Consider the following 19,525-nt stretch of genomic DNA (forward strand, 5'->3'; position numbering starts at 1 on the left):
ATTTATGTGTATCATGTACAAATTTTCTTCTCAATCCACACAAATCTAAACTCAATTCCAAAATTCCAAAATTTTAAATATTACCTTATATAAAATTCAAAAATTAGAAAACAAGTTGTCTATTAATTTAAAATGTGAAAATAAAAATGAAAAATTAATTTACACATTTTAACAAACCCTTTGTTTCATATTTTTAATAATTTTTAAAAATTTAAAATAAATTAAAATTTTTAATTTTTAAAATGACTAAATATTGAAGAAGGAAAAAAAAAAAAATTCACAACTAAAGCTTCATTTCCCAAAACACAGCTTTGAATATTTTTAAAAGTGGTATGTGCGAAATGAAGAGCAAAATGATAAATTTTTAAATTGTCTTTTAATTTTTTTGGCAAGGCTCACCATCCAATCACGCACATAGGGGAAAAAAAAAATTGAAATCTCATAAGAAATTAACAATTAGTGAAAAAAAATAAAAAAGAGAACCAGCAAAATTGAAAAAATAAAAAAACCGAATGAAATTTGAGCATTTTTTTTTTATCTATTTTATGTTTATGTTTCTCCATAGTGAGGAAACAATTTTTTTTTTTTTTTTTTTTAAATCATTGGTTTATGTTGTTAGTTCTTTATTTCTATTACCGATTTTTAGTTGTGTGCCAAAAAATTGGAAATCAATTTTTATGATTTTAAGTTGTTTTGACAACTTGTTACCAAAAATTTTAATATCTAAAAATAATTCTTTATACTAAATTAAAAATTTTATGCACTTTTGAATGAAAATAAAAAGTAAATCATATAAATTTAAATATAATTAAAAGAGAAATATACATAAATTTTGGTAATTCATTGAGAGTAAACTCCCAAGTTGGATCAAACCGTGAGATTACCAAAGTCCTTAGGGCGCCCTTACTAGTTGACCCAATCATATCTATTAATGTATTTACACCTTAGCTTTTTTTTCCAGGAGAACTCACATGGAAAGAAATTTTGAGGAAGTTAAAAGTTTTCTCCTAAAAAAATAATATTTTGCCCTCACTCTTAAAAGTAATAAAGTAAAAGGACCTATTTATTTTTTTGTAAAAATATATAAAATAGGAAAAATAAATTTTAATGAGCTGATAGGAAGTATTTCTTTTTTACATTTTTTGTTTTAAAAAATATGATTTGAAACAGCTATTAGTTGTGTTGCATGTATATTTCTGTCCATTTAAATTAGATATACTGGAAATATAGAAATAATTTTATGTTAATATTATTTATATTTTTTTATGCCCACTGAAGAAAATTTCGGAGTTCATAACTATTTCAACCAATAAATTTTCTTGAATATGTTTTATTGTCTCTACCATGCAAAAGTATTGGGATAGAAAACCCAATAAAGTGCTAGAAAACAAGAAACTATTATCTTTATATCTAAATTTCTCACAGTATTCTCATTTGGAAGAATTAACTAGTTTGCAATAACCTTAAAAGTCATAGTCATAGCCAAAAACCAATGAGCCATCCATTAGTCTTCGCAGAGCTCCCTAACTGGGTGCAGATTCCCAACATCACCAACACTGGTGCACGTTCCACAGGGAAACTCATGCTTAAACCAAATCATACAACATATTCCTATAAAACCAATATGAAGAGAATGATTTGATGCTGAACACAACTAATGCCTATTGAAGATCATTCCTCAACGCAAGGATTGACATCAAAATTGGGCTACTAATCAAGTATTGCTTGCTTGACAAAACTGTTATTTTCAATCAAAACTTCAAATTTCCAATACTGGCAGAAGTAAATCAGGTAGAGAAGGCTGAATTGAAGCCAATCATCATATTCCTAGGCCCATAACTCCAGTGGTAACCCCTGCAAAGTGGTGTTTTATTTCACAATCAAAAGAAATGGACTGTAAAATATTTCCACTTCCCCTCATCATCTTACAGTCCAAATTCATTATGGGGTTACAACAGTTCATCACACGAACAGGCCGATGCAAGCAAAGCATAAAAATTGGCACAAAGAAAAGGGTGATGCTGAAACATAAGACCAATAGTGCCAATAGATTATCAAACTTAAAAACCAACCAGCATCTGACAAACACTAGCAAAATTGTTCATACGCACAAATTCACAATAAGCATCTACTACACCAGCACAGGGAGGCAGCACCTACTAAGAAATCTAGAATGGCCATAAAAGAACAGCGGCCAAAAAAGTACAATTATTGGGATGCAAAAGTTTTCTTGAATATGTTTTATTGTCTCTACCATGCAAAAGTATTGGGATAGAAAAAGCACTGCTAGAAGAAAAAGCACTCGCTGCCATCAAAGGCTAACAGAAAACCAGAAATGGGAGAGGACAAACTGTCCTCCGTGCAAAGAACACACATTAAAGCCATTCTCCATCCTTTTCTTTTTTTTTTTTTATTGCAAATTTTCAATAGCCAAAATTTTATTATTTATTGCCAACCCGCAGAAGATGCCGACCTTTGAAGGGGTGAAGATGTTCCATTTGAAGGTTCTTGAGATCCTACTTCCAATCGTAGCATGAATATAAATATTTTTCTTGGAGATGATTTTCCAGATGCTTGTTGCATGGGTTAACAAATCCTTACCAAGTATTTCCTTGCTTGCCATTCAAAATAACCTGCGTGAAAAGTAATACTAGAATTATTTTCTTGTACATAGAGAACATGAGCTTTAAGAATCATAGGAAAATGAACCAAGATATAAGACAACCACATTATACACATTATTAAGCCCAAAAACTACTATAAAAACTCACAACGAATTGTTTAATCTAATACTTTAAGCCTTCAAACCAAACTTAAAACCATAAGCTCATCATTTTACCTTACAATAAAACATGTAAGACAGAGATGCCCATGACTTGAAGTTCAGACCTTTACACTTATAAACTCTTCAGCCAAAAGAGTTCAAACCCCAATCAAAAGCACAGGATCATCTCTTGCTTCGTTTGACATACCTTCATCAATCTCTCAACATTTGAACTTCTAAGGATTATTTAGTTCCTCCCTCCTGGTGCACTCCCTTCTTCTTCTTCATTACTGTGAGCGGAATTCAATATTTTTGAATTCTTATTATTATGTACATCCCAATCTTACATTATATAATACAATCAATTATTCTAAATAAGGAAATAACCCCCCTACAAAATAATGTATGATCTTCTACATTTACCCACTTTCCTAATTTACTCATTATTCACAAAGATACTTGGGGTTTTAACACTCCCCCTCAAGTTGGATCATAGATATTAATCATCTCTAATTTGCTAATGAGAACATCAAAGTTCTCTCGTGCCAACCCTTTAGTAAAGATATCTGCAGTTTGTTCCTTGGTAGGTACATAAATCATCCAGATAGTTCCTTCTTCAACTTCCATACCCAAGAAGTACCGCATTTGTCTCAAGTCTTTAACTTCAAATTCTATAACTAGAACTTTCTTCAATCTTTCCATTTCTACTGTATCATTCCCAGTTAAGATTATATCATCAACATACACAATTAGGATTGTTCTCTTACTGTAGGAACCCGAACCCAGAAAATAAAAGAAAAAGAAAATAAAAGAGAGGAAGAAAGGAAATGGGAGAAAAAGAGGCATTTTCACAAGGCAGAGACAAAACCGTAGACAATTTTCTGAGCTAGGGAAAATTCGTTGCTGGTTTTGGGTCAAACGAGTAGGTCAACCACGAAACCGTCGACGATTTTGTGGAGACAGGGGAAACCGTCGATGGTTTTCCTCTAGCACTGTTTGCCTATAAATAGGAACAAACTCATTTTTTGAGAGAAAATCAAAAAGCTCTCTTCTCTCTCCTAGGTTTTCGAAACCTTTTCTTCAAAAAGACTTCCCGAACTCCGTTTTGGGTCCCGTTTGTCTCTGTCACCCTTGGTATAGCTAAGATACGCATATTCACCAGATTGGGAGTTCTAGGTTTGACCGTTTCGAGTCGCTCGAGTTCGTTTTTTACGTTAAAAGGTAAGGATTTTTGTTTACATCAATTATTTTAGAAAACTAAACTATTAGAAAGTTAGCTTATGTTTATATGCACGTTATGATTGCTTGTTTGCAAAATTCTACCGCGTAAAATGTCAGTTTTTTAGTTTTACAGTTTTGGTAAAAAGTTGGGTTTTGGCATATGATCTCCAAACTTTCCAAAACTTCTTTATTTATATTAAACTTAATGTAGGAGATGCTTGGAACCCTTGTTTTTTGTTGAAATGATGTTTTTCGAACTATATACTATGTATGGTCTGTTTTTACCCAAATGAGTGTGGCATATGCTATGGAATGGAATATGTGGAGCTAATTAATGTGTATATGAACTATAGGAACTGAAGTTCCAACTTGTTATAAGAAAATATGGAAAATAGGTACCGATTAGATACCAACCTTTATATGTGAAAAGGGTAAAACCGAGAGTGTGTGTACCGGTTTATACCACAATTTGAATGAAAGAAAGAATGTATGAAAGAATGCATAAATGAGATTGTGAAAAATACTGGAATTGCACAGGTTAATGTGTTTTATTGTACATTGTATATATAATATAAGGACCACGGCTTGTTGCTATTAGAGCCTTAAAAAGCTCAATGTTATATGGAAGCCTTAAAAAGCTTAAAGCGCAATATCGTTGCAATAATCAGGTACAAGTGCAACCACACCTATGTTTTTCAGTGTGGGTATCAAGATAGTTGGTTGGATAGGTGTGGCCACTGGTGGATTAATGGACCAAGTGGATTAGATTTAGTCGGACTATAATAACCATAATGACAGATAAGTGCCTGTGTAAGGTAGGGCTTGATCAGGGCTTTATGATCGCACAACCCGTGCCACGGGGTAGTAGTAGTAGTAATAATAATAATAATAATAATAATAATAATAATATTATTATTATTATTATTATTATTATTATTATTATTATTATTTTTGTTTCAAACTGGATGGTGTTCTAAATATACATATACATGATTTAAAAACTAAAATGGGCAAATTCATAGGTTTGGGTACCGAGCGGAGGGATCGTCCAATGTATGGGCTTGTACCCTACCCTAACCTTGGGAACACTCGCTTGTAATGATGCCAAATTATCTACTGTATGAATTATGTATTTATCTCCTATATTACATACTTGAGAATGTGTTATCTATGTAACTACTTTCAACTGGAATAAAATCGTACAGTCGCACACTGATGTAATATCTTCCACCTTACTGAGAAGTGTCTCACCCCGATCTTACAACCTTTGTTTCAGTTCATGCAGGGAACCGGTCTTAGTTTCCTAGAGGGATTTCAGAGCGTAGTTTTGCTACTAGTTTACGTGAGTGTTGTGTATATGTACTGGACTTGGTTCATAATGTATTTTTGGGAATGTAATACAATTAAGTTTTAAATACGATCGTATATATGTAAGAAGTTAGTTAGAAACTCCAGCTCATTTATTAGATTTCGTATGAATGTTTATGTTTTTCCGCAATGTATGAAAACAAAGATCTATATAATACACCCGTATGTCTCTTGTTTAGGGCGGGTAGTTTATGTATGCTATTAGATAATGTGCAAACTATGTTTGATCGGTAGCACTTTGGGCCCATATATCGGGTCGGGGTGTTACAGATGGTATTAGAGCCTTAACCAGTCGGAATTGTGATGTGATTTGCACTGCCTAGTTATGGATATGCTCAGAACTTAGGTTGCTAGGTTCAATAGGTTAGACTATACCAGAGTATAGGATGAGCATAAGACCTTGAGTTTTGCTCATTATACCCGAAGACAGAAATACATTGATAGAATTTTGTGTTTTTCTAGATCAATTAAGGGTTTAGAAAATCACGGCAATCTATTGACGGTTTTGTTTCCGAGTAGAGGGGCGTAACTTGAGTTAGAATGAGAATGTTGAGTTATTAGAGTATGTCAGTGCCAAGGATGTTAAATTAGGGAAATAAGTGTATAGTATTTTAGAATTAGCGGGGATGTAGTCATAGGTATCATTTACATGCTTTTCAATAAAGCTATTGTATTATTTGATTCAGGGGCAACACATTCCTTTGTCTCCCGAGGATTCGTTAAACTGTGTGGATTAGAGGTTCAACAATTAGATTGTGAACCGGTAGTGGATACACCCTCAGGGTTAATAGTTGTGTGTAATAAAGTAATACGTGACTTTCCAGTAGAAATTTAGGAGAGGGTACTACCAGTCAGTCTTAGTGTGTTTGATATACATGGCTTTGATATCATTCTAGGTATGGATTGACTATTAGCTAGTTATGCCAGTATCAATTACCACAAGAGAGAAATGGTATTTAGACTTTCGAGGGTAAATAGGGATTAAGTGATATATAAAATTAAAGGGTTTTTAAAAATACCCAATTCACCTCTCCTTTTGGGATTACACCTAAATTAACATAGACTTCTTCTTCTAGCTCCCCATTTACAACTGCATTCTTAATGTCAAGTTGTTGTAGCGGCTAGTCTAAGTTGGGTGCCAAGGACAAGAGGACCCGAACTATATTCAAGTTTGCCACCGGTGCAAATGTCTCTGTATAGTCAATATCATAAGTCTGTGTAAATCCTTTTACAATGAGTCTGACTTTATATTTTTTAATTGTCCCATCAGATTTATATTTCATTTTGAAGATCCATTTACAACCAACTGACTTCTTCCCACTCGGCAAATTCATTACATCCCAAGTTCCATTTTTCTCCAAGGCCCACATTTCCTCAATGACAACCTCCCTCCATTTAGGTATTTCCAAAGCTTCCTGAATATTCTTTGGAATTCTCATCCTGTCGAGGTTAGATGCAAAAGCACGATATCCTATAGACAAGATTTTATAAGACATGTATTTAGACCAGGGATATTTAGTACATGACCTGGTATATTTTCTAACTGCAATAGGTAAATTGATGTCATCAGGTATAGGATTATCAGAAGAGAGCACATGATTATCTATTATTGGATTGAGATTAGGTGTGGACTCATGGTTGTTCGGAGCCATCATCGGTTCCAACGCTCTTGGTGCCTCAAGTATGAGATTCTTCCCGTTCTTTGTATTCAGCTTTCTTGAGTAAACAAGTATGTCTGTGTTGTTTTGCTTTCCTACATCTCCCCCTGAGGTTAAGTGCTCTTTTGTGTTGACACATCAGGAAGTGATGCAATGGGAGGCTCAATGGATGGGTCAGTGAATGAAGCAATGGGAGACTCGTTAAATGGCACAGATTCAGTAGAAACAAAGTCAAAGAACCGATCTTCACTTCATTTCTCCCCCTGAAGAGAGGTCTTTGGGAAATATGGAGTGGTTTCAAAGAATGTGACATCAAGGCTAACAAACATCCTTTTTGAGACAGGGTCATAGCATTTGTAGCCTTTTTGGGTAGGAGAGTAACCAATGAAGACACATTTAACGGCATGAGGATCCAATTTATCCCAATGATGAGCATGAACATGAACAAAAACAGTACAGCTAAAGGTTTTCGGCGGAAGACTAGAGGGGAGATGAGAAATAGGAAAATGTTCTTGGAATTTCTGGAGAGGGGTGGCAAAGGAAAGTACTTGACTCAGCATTCGATTAATGAGATGTGTAGCCATTACGATGGCATTGCCCCAAAAATAGTTTTCCATGTTGGTAGTGAACATCAATGCCTGAGCTAAATCAAGTATATGTCTGTTTTTTCGTTCAGCAACCCCATTTTGTTGAGGGGTATCCACACAAGAATTCTGATGAACAATCTAATTTTCTTGAAGATAAGTTCCCAGAATATCATTAAAATATTTTGTACCATTATCAGTACATAAAATTTGAATATGAGTCTGGAATTGTGTTCGAATCATGGAATGAAAACTAACAAAAATGGAACGGACTTTAGTTTTGTCTTTCAACAAGTAAACCTAACAAAGACGAGTATAGTCCTCAATAATAGTAACAAATCATTTCGTATGGGTGCGATTAAGGGATCTTGAGGGTCCCCACAAATCATTGTGAATCATAGTAAATGGGCGGGATGGTTTGTATATGGATGATGAAAGAAGCACGACGGTGTTTTGCAAGTTCACACACTTCACATTGAAATTCAGAAGACATTTTATTTGAAAAGATAGATGGAAACAAACGTTTTAAATATTGAAAATTTGGGTGACCCATCCTAAAATGCCATAACATAAGTTCACTATCTCTAGAAGTAGATGCACAATCACAAATTGCAGTATTATATTGTTTACTCAAGTTTGCCTTCTCAAAGTAGTAGAGTCCCTCATACGCCTTAGCAGTGCCAATCATCTTCCTCGATGATAGGTCCTGAAAAACACACTGAGATGAAACAAATTTAGCACAAGAATTGGAGTCTTTTGTTAACTGGCTAATGGATAACAAGTTGCAAATTAACTTGGGAACATGTAGGATAGCTTTTAAAGTTACAGAGTCAGATATGGGAATACTTCCTTTACCGACAACTGGTGAGAGAGAACCATCTGCAATTTTGACTCTCAGATTTCCAACATATGGTGAATAGGATGAAAACAATTGATAACAACCAATCATATGATCAGATGCGCTTGAGTCAGTTATCCATAGTGATTTGTAACAACATACAGTATTTAAGGCTGACAAATAATTACCTCGGTGAGCTAAAGAACCAGTGGAAGACTGACTCGATGTTTAAGTTGAGGAAATCATTTTATACAGCTGATCCAACTGCTCAGGGCTGAATGCACTACTTGGAGTGGTATTATTGGTTTTTTTACCTTGTGATTTTTCAGTTGAACTATCAGTGGTAGCTTGATATCCACGATTTTTTTGATATTGTCTCGGCTTCCAATCTGCAGGCTTTCCATGAATCTCCCAACAGGTATCTTTTGAATGACCTAGCTTTCGACAATGTTCGCACCATAATTTACCTTTTTGTGATTGTTGACTAGATCCCGCTGGGCCTTTTGATATAAGGTCTAAGACGTCAGGCCTATTAGTATTGGCACTCAGATTTTGGATGGACAGGTTGGGCCCGATACGTTCTCCCTTGGGTCTCAGCATCACTCGTCTCCTACTCTCCTCCCTCCTTACCTCTACGAATACCTCTTGGGTTGAAGGCAGAGTCGCCAGCCGAGGATTCATCCTCGCACATCATCCAGATCTTGGTTGAGTCCGACCAAGAACTCAAAGACCCTTTCGTTTTTGAGCCTCCTCTTGTATCTCATGCCTTCGCTAGAGGACTCCCACTCCTCTTCGTTGCTCAGATATACCTCCTGCCAGAGATGGGTCATCTCCATGAAATACTCTATGACATCTCTATCACCTTGCTTCATCTACCACAACTGAGGTTTGATTTCGAAGATTTGCAAATAACTCTTGACATCAGAGTAGGTTTCACGAACGGCGTCCCAGACAACCTTCGTGAGGTATATTTTTCCAATTGCCGGCTTCATTGAGTTGACGAGCCAAGCCGTGACCATGGAGTTTTCAGATCTCCATGTTTGCAAGGCGACAACATCAGTAGGGTTTGTTTCCTCTGTTCGTCGGTAAGGTAACCCAGTTTCCCTTTGCCTTAAATCACCAACCTTATGGATGGAGCCCATTCGCGGAAGTTTTTTCCATTCAATTTCTCCACTGAGAGTGGAAAGATTGTATTGTCCAGCCTATTCAAACCCCTAGCGGATGTAGCCTCCAAATCCCTGTTGGGTTTTCTCGAAGAAGTTGACCCTCTACTGGTGCTGCTGGCCATTGTTAACTAAGGTCGAGAAACTCTAACTCTGATACCATGTGAGCAGAATTTAATATTTCTTGAATTCTTATTATTTTGTACATCCCAATCTTACATTATAAAATACAATCAACTATTCTAAATGAGGAAATAATCCCCCTATAAAATAATGTATGATCTTTTACATTTATCCACTTTCCTAATTTACTCATTATTCACAAAGATACTTGAGATTTTAACAATTACTTATATGCAATTCTATTTTAACACTAAAATTAAGTGACCCTTCTCTACAAGGACTACATCAATTTTTGAGGAGATAATGTTGAGCGCTATTGCAAGTTTTACTCAAGATGTAAAGAAAAGTATCAACAAGAGTTGCTAGTTTTTCATACTATCTATTTTATTGAAACTTTTTCAAGTTAAAGTCTTATTAATCTTGTAGAAACTGCCATTGAAAGCAGTACTTCTATAGAATTATAAAAAGGTATTGCTAATATGTTGACAAAGTCTTAAGAGGGCTTACAACTCATTTAGTTGTTGAAAATAATTTTCCCTTTTAGTTTTGCATCGCATTCCAAAAAAAAAATTATCTAAATTTTCAGTTTTACGACATTTATTTTAAAAAATTTAATGACAATATAAAAAATTGTAGCACTAATTTGCTTGCAGATATAATTTTATTTTTAGCCACTTTGATTTTTTATTTTATAAATTTATGAAAAATTTTTGAAAACATTTTTTTATTATTTTCTAAAATTCTTATTTCTTACTATGTATTTGGAACAATAAAATTTGGATATTGGACTTTGATTTATTTGGATTGTAACAAAATATAATATAAAATGGTATTAAACTTATATTAAATTCACATAAATCCAAATTCAAACCTCAAAATCCATGATCTCATGCACCACCTTATATAATTTTTGGGAAAAAAAAATTGTCCTTTTTCTAATTATTTTGAAAGTTAAAAATAAAAATGAAAAGTTATTTTGCACAACTAAGCAAAGACTTTATTTTTTTTTATCATTTTAATACGAGTCTTGGAAAACTAAAATATGAGTTAAAATTTTTTTTCTTTGAAACTAAAAATAGAAAATGAACACAAGAAAAACATTCAAGTTCATGAAACCATGGATGTGGCATTCATAAGTAAAGTGCATTATTCCCTTAGGAGAATATTGGTCACAAAAAATAAAATAAAAAATGAAACGAAATACATGAAATAGTGATATATGTAAAAAAAAGGTAAATGAATTTGTATCATGTATGCTAACTAAAACAACAAATGGTCGAATATAAGTCATGGTAAAATGTACTATATTGTCTACTGTTATATCAATCATAGTAATGAGTTAAGTTTTGAATCAACATCTTACGCTTCTTTATAATGTTCCAAGCTGCATTGCCAAATCTGATGGACTTGTATAAGACACAATGTAGGCTGCATCAAAGATGTAAATGTCATATTTAAATAATTATGGAATTATGGAATGCTATGTATGCCCCTTTATTTCATAGAGATGTAGACTAGCATCACAATAATAGTGTTTCATGCTAAGAAACTACTTCATAACATTAATGATACATGATTGACGGACGGATCTTGGTTTTGTCTCTCCAACATTATTCCCAATATCGGTCCCAATGATGGTTGTCTTGAAAATCATTTAGAACCACATTATGGAAAAATGTTTTTCTTAGAAGGAACTAAATTTAAGTGCTCAAATAAAGAAGTGTTGAAAGTCATAAGTATTGTTTGATTATATGTAAAAATAAGTTTTGGTTTTAAGTGCTTAAAAAATAAGTAGTGTTTGAATATTTTGTAAGTGACATATTATTATTTTTAATTAAAATTTGTAATTAATTTTAATATTTTATAACTAGCAACTTAAGTAATATTTATTTCAATTAATATTTTATAAAAATTTTAAACTTTCTTAATTTTTTATCTGAATTTCTGTAAGGAATTCAAGATGGATTGTTATGACAGTTCACAAGTGCCTGGAGCCCTTCCTAACCAAAATCCAAGAGGGACCAAGCAGGGAATTGCCTGCAAAGGCCAGCCCCCAGAAAAATTGAACTCAAGACCACTAAATTTTGTAAATGATATTGTTACAATTTAGAAACAATGATAAATTTTTGCAAACGCATAATTACATAAACTATTATTTGTAATATTAAAAGTTTGTATATTGTAGTTTAATAAATTATATAACTGAATTTTTACAGATATATACGTGTATTAAATTGTAAGGATTGTAAATTTTATTAATAATTTTTAAACAATTTATATATATATATATATATAAATATATTATAGTTTAGTTGTTTTTATTTATTTATTTATTATTAAAATAAATTAATTTAATAAAATATTTATCTATACAATTTAATATATTAATTTGAAATATTATATAAATATAGTAAGAATTGTAAATTTTATTAATAATTTTAAAATAATTTAAATATATTATCGTATAGTCACTTTTATTTATACACTGTTAAGATATAAAAATTAGTTTATTAAAATATTTATCTACAAAATTTAATATATTAATTTAAATATTATAAAAATATATACATTTATTTTAGTAAATTTTACATGTAAATTATATATATATATATATATATATATATATATGTTGAATTGCAAGAATTATTAACTATATCTTAATACCTGTAATACAAATGATATATTTTTAATCTAATTCATAATAAATTATGACCATTAAATTTATAAATTAATGATTTCCACTAAGCCCGCCTTAGCAGGTTTACAAGTGATATTTTTACATAATAATTTTTAAATTTGGAAACAATGTTCAATTTTTGAAAACATGTAATTCAATAAATTAAAATTTATTATATTAAGAATTTGTACATTGCAGTTTAATAAATTTTTGAGCTGGAATTTATAGACATATACACGTATTAATTTGTAAGACTTGTAAATTTTATTAATAGTTTTAAATAATTTAAATATATTATAGTTTAGTTGCTTTTATTTATATTTTATTAAAATATATAAATTAGTTTAATAAATATTTAAATTATTAAATAAACTTCCCCCTCGACTATTCAAGCAAGGAATTCTCTTTATTAATCACTTTTAATAATAATAATAATAATACACATACTGATTGGCGTGATTTTCCCGCTCTTGTTGCCATGGGGATCAGTTTGAAAAGGCGTTTGTGTGCCCACTCCATAGCATCCAATTGGCTTCTTTCTATCCAAATTGATCTAACAGCTGGAGGCGGAACACATGACACCGCAGAAATAGAAATAGGAAAGCTCTTCAGGTTTGGGCATCCATCTATGTGTATTTCCTGCAAAGAATCACAGACCATGCTCCCCTTACTGCCACATATTAACCCCTGCAACTTCGGCAGATTTGCCAACCACAATTCTTGTAATTTTGGGAACATGAACATGGAATTCTTGCTCCTTTCCTGATCTACCCCCTCTTCTTCTTCGTCTCCGTCTGCCACTGCAATGATATTCTCAATGTTTCTGCAGCAAGACACCGACATAATCTCAAGGTTTTGGAGGCGGTTCTGTGCAAACCCAAGAGGAAATATATACTCTAGTTTATGACAACTCCAAATGGCCAGGCTCTTAAGATTGGAAAAGCTTCCACTTGATACTGGCGACGGTGGTTGTACTCCCTCCTGATCCTGAAGCTTTAAGAGGGCTTTGAGGTTTTTCAAATGATCAAGCACCAAGGTCTCCAGCCGCGGTAAAAATAGAGGAACAATATTAGAATCGGTGGCGGTAGTGCAACAATTCTCTGCCCACAAGTAACGCATCCCATGGCACCACTCAATTTTGCATCTCTCTAAATCCTCAACGTTCTTCAAACAAGACCAAAAATCTGACAAACTATAGAAATCATTGCATCCCCTTAAAATCAACTCTTGGACATTTGAAGGGAGCATGAGGGATAATTCCCCTCTTTCCGGACTATTACGAACCCCATCATATTCTATACATACATGTCTACCAAAAAATATTTTTGGTAACTGAAGGACATTTGACGATAAACCAAGGAAGTAATGCTTTAACTTTTTCCAATCCTCAGATTTGATGTAATTGTTAAACTTGAGAGGGTCAGCGACCCAGAGTTTGATACTTTCTAACTTTGTCAAGACAGAGAGTTGCTCAACCTGCACATGTTCACCTCCAACTCCAATGCACTGCAACTGCCTTAGCCTGGAGAGGACCCCCCCACCCCCACCCCCACGTTGAGTTTGAGGAAACATCCATTCTACGGACATACCATACAAGTCCAGGAATTTGAGGTCGCCTAATTCTTCAATGCCCATTAGAGCTCCACATTTTTTACTTCCCTTAAGATCAAGTTCCCTTAATTTTTTGAGTTGTGCCAAAGAAGGAACATGTTTTAAATTTTGGCATTTTCTAAGCAATAGTGCTCTTAGCTTCGTCAAACTTAAAAGGGAATCAGGAACACGATCAATGCCTGTACTAGACAAGTCTAAAACAGTCAAACTTTCCATACCTACAAAAAAGACATTGGACAGCTTTGTTAATTTTGCATTATTTTTTAGTAGTAAAGTAGAGAGCATAGGGCACTCTAGCGATGTGGAAAATGCCGCCCCTCTACATAAGTAATTATTCATTAATGAAGTCCTCTCTAGATTCCTTGGCCAATTCTCGACATTTGGGAGCTCTTCCAATTGGACACCAGCTTTCACCATGAACTTATCCGATCCTACAATATCAAGGGCCATGTCTCTTATCACATCATGCATCTTTACACAATTGCGATTGTAACTTATAGATTGTTGTAGTAAGCATGCATTTATAAGTTTATTCAATATAGAGTGGCCATGATCATACTCCTGTTGCCTTGTACCCATTTCATCTATTAGCCCCTCACAGATCCAATACCGTATCAATACCACTCTTGGAATGTCGTGATCTTCTGGAAATAAGGCACAATACAATAGACACTCCTGCATCTTTTCATTCTTCAATTGATCATAACTAAATCTTAAGCGCTTATATACACCCTTTAGATCTTGATTGACATCTAGAGCATGTTTTTGTAATTCATTTAAAGCATTTCTCCACTCATGAATGTCACCCACTCCTGTCATGCCTCTAGCTACTGTGATGATTGCAAGGGGCAAACCGGAACATTCTCTAGCAACAGATTTGGCAATTTCTTCCACTTTAGAATCAACAAGAACAGTGTGAGGCCCCAATTTTTCCTTGAATAGACTCCAAGCTTCTTCAGTGGAAAGTGGCTCAATTTTGATAATTTTTTGGCACATTTGTTGACACACCTTTGAGGATCGAGAAGTTATGATCAACTTCCCCTTGCTATCTTCATTAATAGGAATTCCCACATCCTCTATAGAATAACTTTTCCATATATCATCTAAAATAAGGACAAATTTCTCTCTAGCATTCAATGCTTTTGACAACATAGCTGCCCTTATAATTTCATCTTCCTCTCCTTTAAAATCTACACTCAATTTTAATGCAATGTTATTTTGCAAGATGCGAACACTTGATTCTTGAGATACAGTGACCCAAAAAACAGAACCAAAGGGACTCGAATTTTCCAAGAGTTGGTTGTGGATGTGTGTTATAATGGTTGTTTTGCCCACTCCTCCCATTCCGTAAACTCCCACACTTCTAATGTCATCTTTCATCAATATTTCCCAAATCTTTTCAAGGTTTCTCTTGGCTGTAGCTTCACCTATTAATAGTGTGGTTGGTAATGCAAGTCCTTTATCTAAACATGTGTTGATAACAACCCCATCAGGAAATACGCCTTGCTGGAAAACTTCATTTACTTCTTCAATCTTCTTCTCGACATTCATTAAGAACTTCGATCGAGATAAAAATCTCTTTTTTTTAGAATCTTGCTCTATTTGAGCCACTTCTTGTGTTTTTCCTTTCACAAGTTCCAGCCAATTTTCAACCTCCGCCTTGGGCTCCTTTAAGAAATGGTGTTCAATGCTATTCTGTACTTGCTTTCTTATGTCCTTTTCACGGCTACTCAATGCATCCATTTTCTCCTTAAGGTTTTGCAATTTTTCTTGAAGGATTTCGTGATAACTCCAACACTCTCTAGTGGGGATGTATATACATTTTAGTAGCTTAACACCTTCCAATATGGGCAAAAAGAACTCCATCTGCTCTCTGCATGTATAATTCTCAAATGGTGAGCGAGTTTTGTAATGATATTCTAGACGCTAAATTAAAGATAAAAACAGTTAAAACGAAGGTTAAATAAACTAATAATAAGGCATAAAAAACCACAAATAAATTAGTTTTGCCCAAAAAAAAAAAATCAATCATTATACAAAAATTCACTTGAGGCTTTTGAGAAATATAAAAGGCCAATATGTAGGTTCATGAAGTAACAATTACTTTGCGACTCTTAGTCTTCTAGTTTTTCAAAAACATTAAGACAACGTATTCATTGAATAAGCTAACCAAGCATTTGTTGAGAATTTCATTTGCTTGTTTGGCCACAATGAAAAATGTATATTCTTTGATAGTTTTTTACTTGAGAAACATGTTAAGAGAAGTAAATAAATTAAATAGTAAAAAAGCTGACCTAATTTACAAACCATTGCTTGAGCCAACAAGAGAGACACAAGAGGAAGCTTGTTATTTTCAATTAATTAGTAAGAGAAACTTAGGAAAAAATGTTTAAGTACGCAAGGGTTGAAATACAAATAAAAATGATAAAAAGAGTAAGTAGGAATTGTCTTCCACATATAACTGTAGTAAGGAATTATCATTTATGAAATTCTCGGGAAAAATAAGAAATTTTTTTTTTTTACTTTCAATTATATTGCCACCCTATACCAAATGTTATTAAAAATGAAAAGTTGTTCAAACATTATCAAAAATTAAGAGAAAATAGGATCAAGATAATTGTTGTTTTCCATTTTAGTTTTTTCAAAGAATTAAAAAAGCAATTTAACTAATGTTTTTATTTTCAACATTTGTATAAAATAAATAAATGACAAAAAAAGTTTTCGCCCTATTTACTTGTAGAAATAGCTTTATACTTAATTTTTAGTTCTTAGAACAATTACAAAAAAATGTCAACATATTTTTCAATTTTCTAAATTTCTGTAGGAACGTTAAGTTAGAAAATGACGTATCAAATGAGTCAACAAGTTTCAAGTCTGAATTGTAGGACCAACAAAGTAAGTCAAAAATAGGGTTTCAAACACCCAAAACGTGAAATATGCATGTCTAGGTAAAAAAGTTAACCATTGGTACCGAGTAAAATGACTCGTAGGAACAAGTCTTGCAAAATGAGTCGCATAAGAACAAATAATGTACAAAACGAGCAACAAGTTTCCAAAGCTAATTATAAACAAATCAAATTTATTTATTGTTGAATTTTAGTTTTTTTATTTATAATTTTAGTTTCTTCATTATGTTACTTCTCATATTATTTTTTAGTTTTTTTTTTTTCCCTTTGCAAATATGTTGGAATAATTTAGTTAGAGCCATGGACCTTTTTTTGGATACATTAAGACAATTATATTGTCTTCAAATCCTATACCAAGTACTACTAAAAATGAAAAGTTATTTTAGTATAATAATTTAAATTTTAAAAATTTAATATTAATTAACTATGTCGTAAAATCAAATTTCTTGTTCATTAATTTATTATATATTTTCTTTTATTTATCAAACTTCTTAATAAATAAATATGAAAAAACATGTTCTTTCATATTCTTTTAAAAGAAATTATCGAAAAGAAACCTAAAGGAAAAACTAACTAAAGAAATAAATAAACAAAGAAAAAGGTTTCTCAATCAACTAACTGGTCATGTACGTAAAGAAACTCAATTAGGTTTCTCAATTTCTACTTTCCTCTCCTCGGATTTCTCAACAGTTAACCACGCAGAGGAAAAATTAAGCATGAGTCAAAGCTGAATCGCTAGATTAAGATCTCCACATCAATAAGATCGCCATCATTAAAAAACAAAAAAATCGATGGTGAGAAATAACCTCCGAGATGGAGAATGGAAACTTGTAATAAGCAATTAAAAAACTACATAATAATCAGACATGCAAATCATCAACTTACAGAACGACGTTCAATATATACAAAAAAATTTATATTTAAAAAAAAAAAAAAATTACCTTCAATCAATATTGAATTGCCGTCAGTGGTTTTTGATTGTGAGCTTATAGGGAGCCGAGAACATTAATCACAAGAAATAATAAGCGAAGCTGATCATGCATGAAGAAGAAGATAGACGAAGAACAGAGGAAGGAGCTTTTGTGAAGGAGGAAGAGGAGAAGGCCGATATTTGGTCACCGACAGCCCCAAGCTCTTTCCTCTCCTTAGATTTCTCAATCTAGTAACTGGTCACGTAAGTAAAGAAACTCAATTAGGTTTCTCAATGAAATCGCCATCATTAAAATACAAAAAAATCGATTGTGAGAAATAACCTCTGAGATGGAGAACGGAAACTTGTAATAAGCAATTAAAAAACCACACAATGATCAGACATGCAAATCTTCAACTTAAACATGCATGCACGGACGCTCAATATATATAAAAAAATTTAAAATATTTTTTTTAAAAAAATAATTACCTTCAATCAATATTTAATTGCACCGTCAATGGTTTCTGATTGAGAACAAGAAATAATAAGCGAGGCTGGTCTTCTTTGAAGAAGAAAATCAAGGAAGAAGAGAGGGAGGAGCTTTGAGAAGGAGAAGGAGAAGGAGCTCTTTCGGCGGCCTCTGGTCCCATTTGTCATTATAAAGTCAATTACTTATGGCCGGCAGCTGGCAGCATCTAATAATTTTGAGGAGCCCAACTCCCATTCCCACTTCACAACGGGTATAAAGATTCTTTGTGATTTGAATTTTTTTTTTTTTTTGGTGAGGCTTGTGGGTTGAGGATTTGTAAAATAAGAAGAAAAATCAATGTTGATACAGTCTAAAATTAAATTTGTGCTCAATAATTTAGAGTATTTTTTATTTTTTTATTTTTGTTTATAGTCAAACATAAGAAGCGTAGAGGTCTAATTAATCGTAGAATTATTTTTATTTTTTCTTTTAATTTGTCAAAAAAAATTATAAATGAGCCATTGAATTTTGTATTTTTACAATATTTTTTAAAAATAAAAATTAACAATAATAGATTATAAATGAATAAGTGTCCAGTTTTGTTGTGAAAAGTAACTTTTATTTTTATTTTTAAATTTTTAAAAGTTATAAAATTTTAGTCTATTTTCAATTTTATAGAAATTTGTATAAAAGAGAAACCAAATAACAATAGATAATTTGTTCCATTATGTAAAACAAACTTCAATTTTTATTTCTAGATTTCAAATTTTGTTGAATTTTTTATAATACTTTAAAAGTTAAGATTAAAAAAATAAAAACCTTTGTTCACTAGTTTGCTAGTTTTGATTTTTTTTTTTCTAATGTAATTGCACCATAAGTCCCGCTCTCTTTTTGGTATGAATTTTGTATATAAATGGAGGATGGGCTTTTTGGGTTCTTTTAGTGTGACATTTAAGTTTGAACATGATGGTATAACTACTATTCATAAGGTATGAAATACAACTTGCATACTAAAGTTTATAATCTAATTTTCTAGAAACTTTTCATCAAATTGATAAATGCATCTTTTAAGCTTATCCATTATAGAGTCTCATTATGAATAATAAATATTTTAAGACTAGAATTTAATTATGAAGCATGGTTTGAAAGAATGAATCAACAAACAAATCTTGAATCTAGGGACAATAATTCTAGTGATGAATATGATCACACTTGGGGCACTTTTGCAATACT

At 32.5% G+C, this 19,525-nt stretch overlaps 1 protein-coding gene across 1 annotated transcript; it reads right to left on the minus strand.

The window, feature by feature from the left end:
• Positions 1–2,016: 2,016 nt before the first annotated feature.
• On the minus strand, positions 2,017–18,471 carry LOC131160685 (putative disease resistance protein At1g63350). Its single transcript, XM_058116542.1, has 5 exons — positions 18,313–18,471; positions 17,855–18,079; positions 12,844–15,880; positions 11,083–11,147; positions 2,017–2,633 (listed from the first exon to the last, which is right to left on the minus strand). Exons 3-5 carry the CDS (start codon positions 15,871–15,873, stop codon positions 2,624–2,626), a joined length of 3,105 nt encoding a protein of 1,034 aa, XP_057972525.1. The 5' UTR covers positions 15,874–15,880; positions 17,855–18,079; positions 18,313–18,471; the 3' UTR covers positions 2,017–2,623.
• Between the last annotated feature and the right edge of the window lie 1,054 nt (positions 18,472–19,525).

This window comes from Malania oleifera, chromosome 7 (assembly GCF_029873635.1).
Source record: "Malania oleifera isolate guangnan ecotype guangnan chromosome 7, ASM2987363v1, whole genome shotgun sequence".
Taxonomy (NCBI): Eukaryota; Viridiplantae; Streptophyta; class Magnoliopsida; order Santalales; family Ximeniaceae; genus Malania; species Malania oleifera.

Coding starts and splice junctions, on each gene's coding strand:
- LOC131160685 (XM_058116542.1), bottom strand. CDS start 15,873: ATGGAGTTCTTTTTGCCCATATTGGAAGGTGTTAAGCTACTAAAATGT. Junction 11,148..12,843: donor CGGGAAAATCACGCCAATCA/GTATGTGTATTA, acceptor TCTTTGATGCAG/CCTACATTGTGTCTTATACA.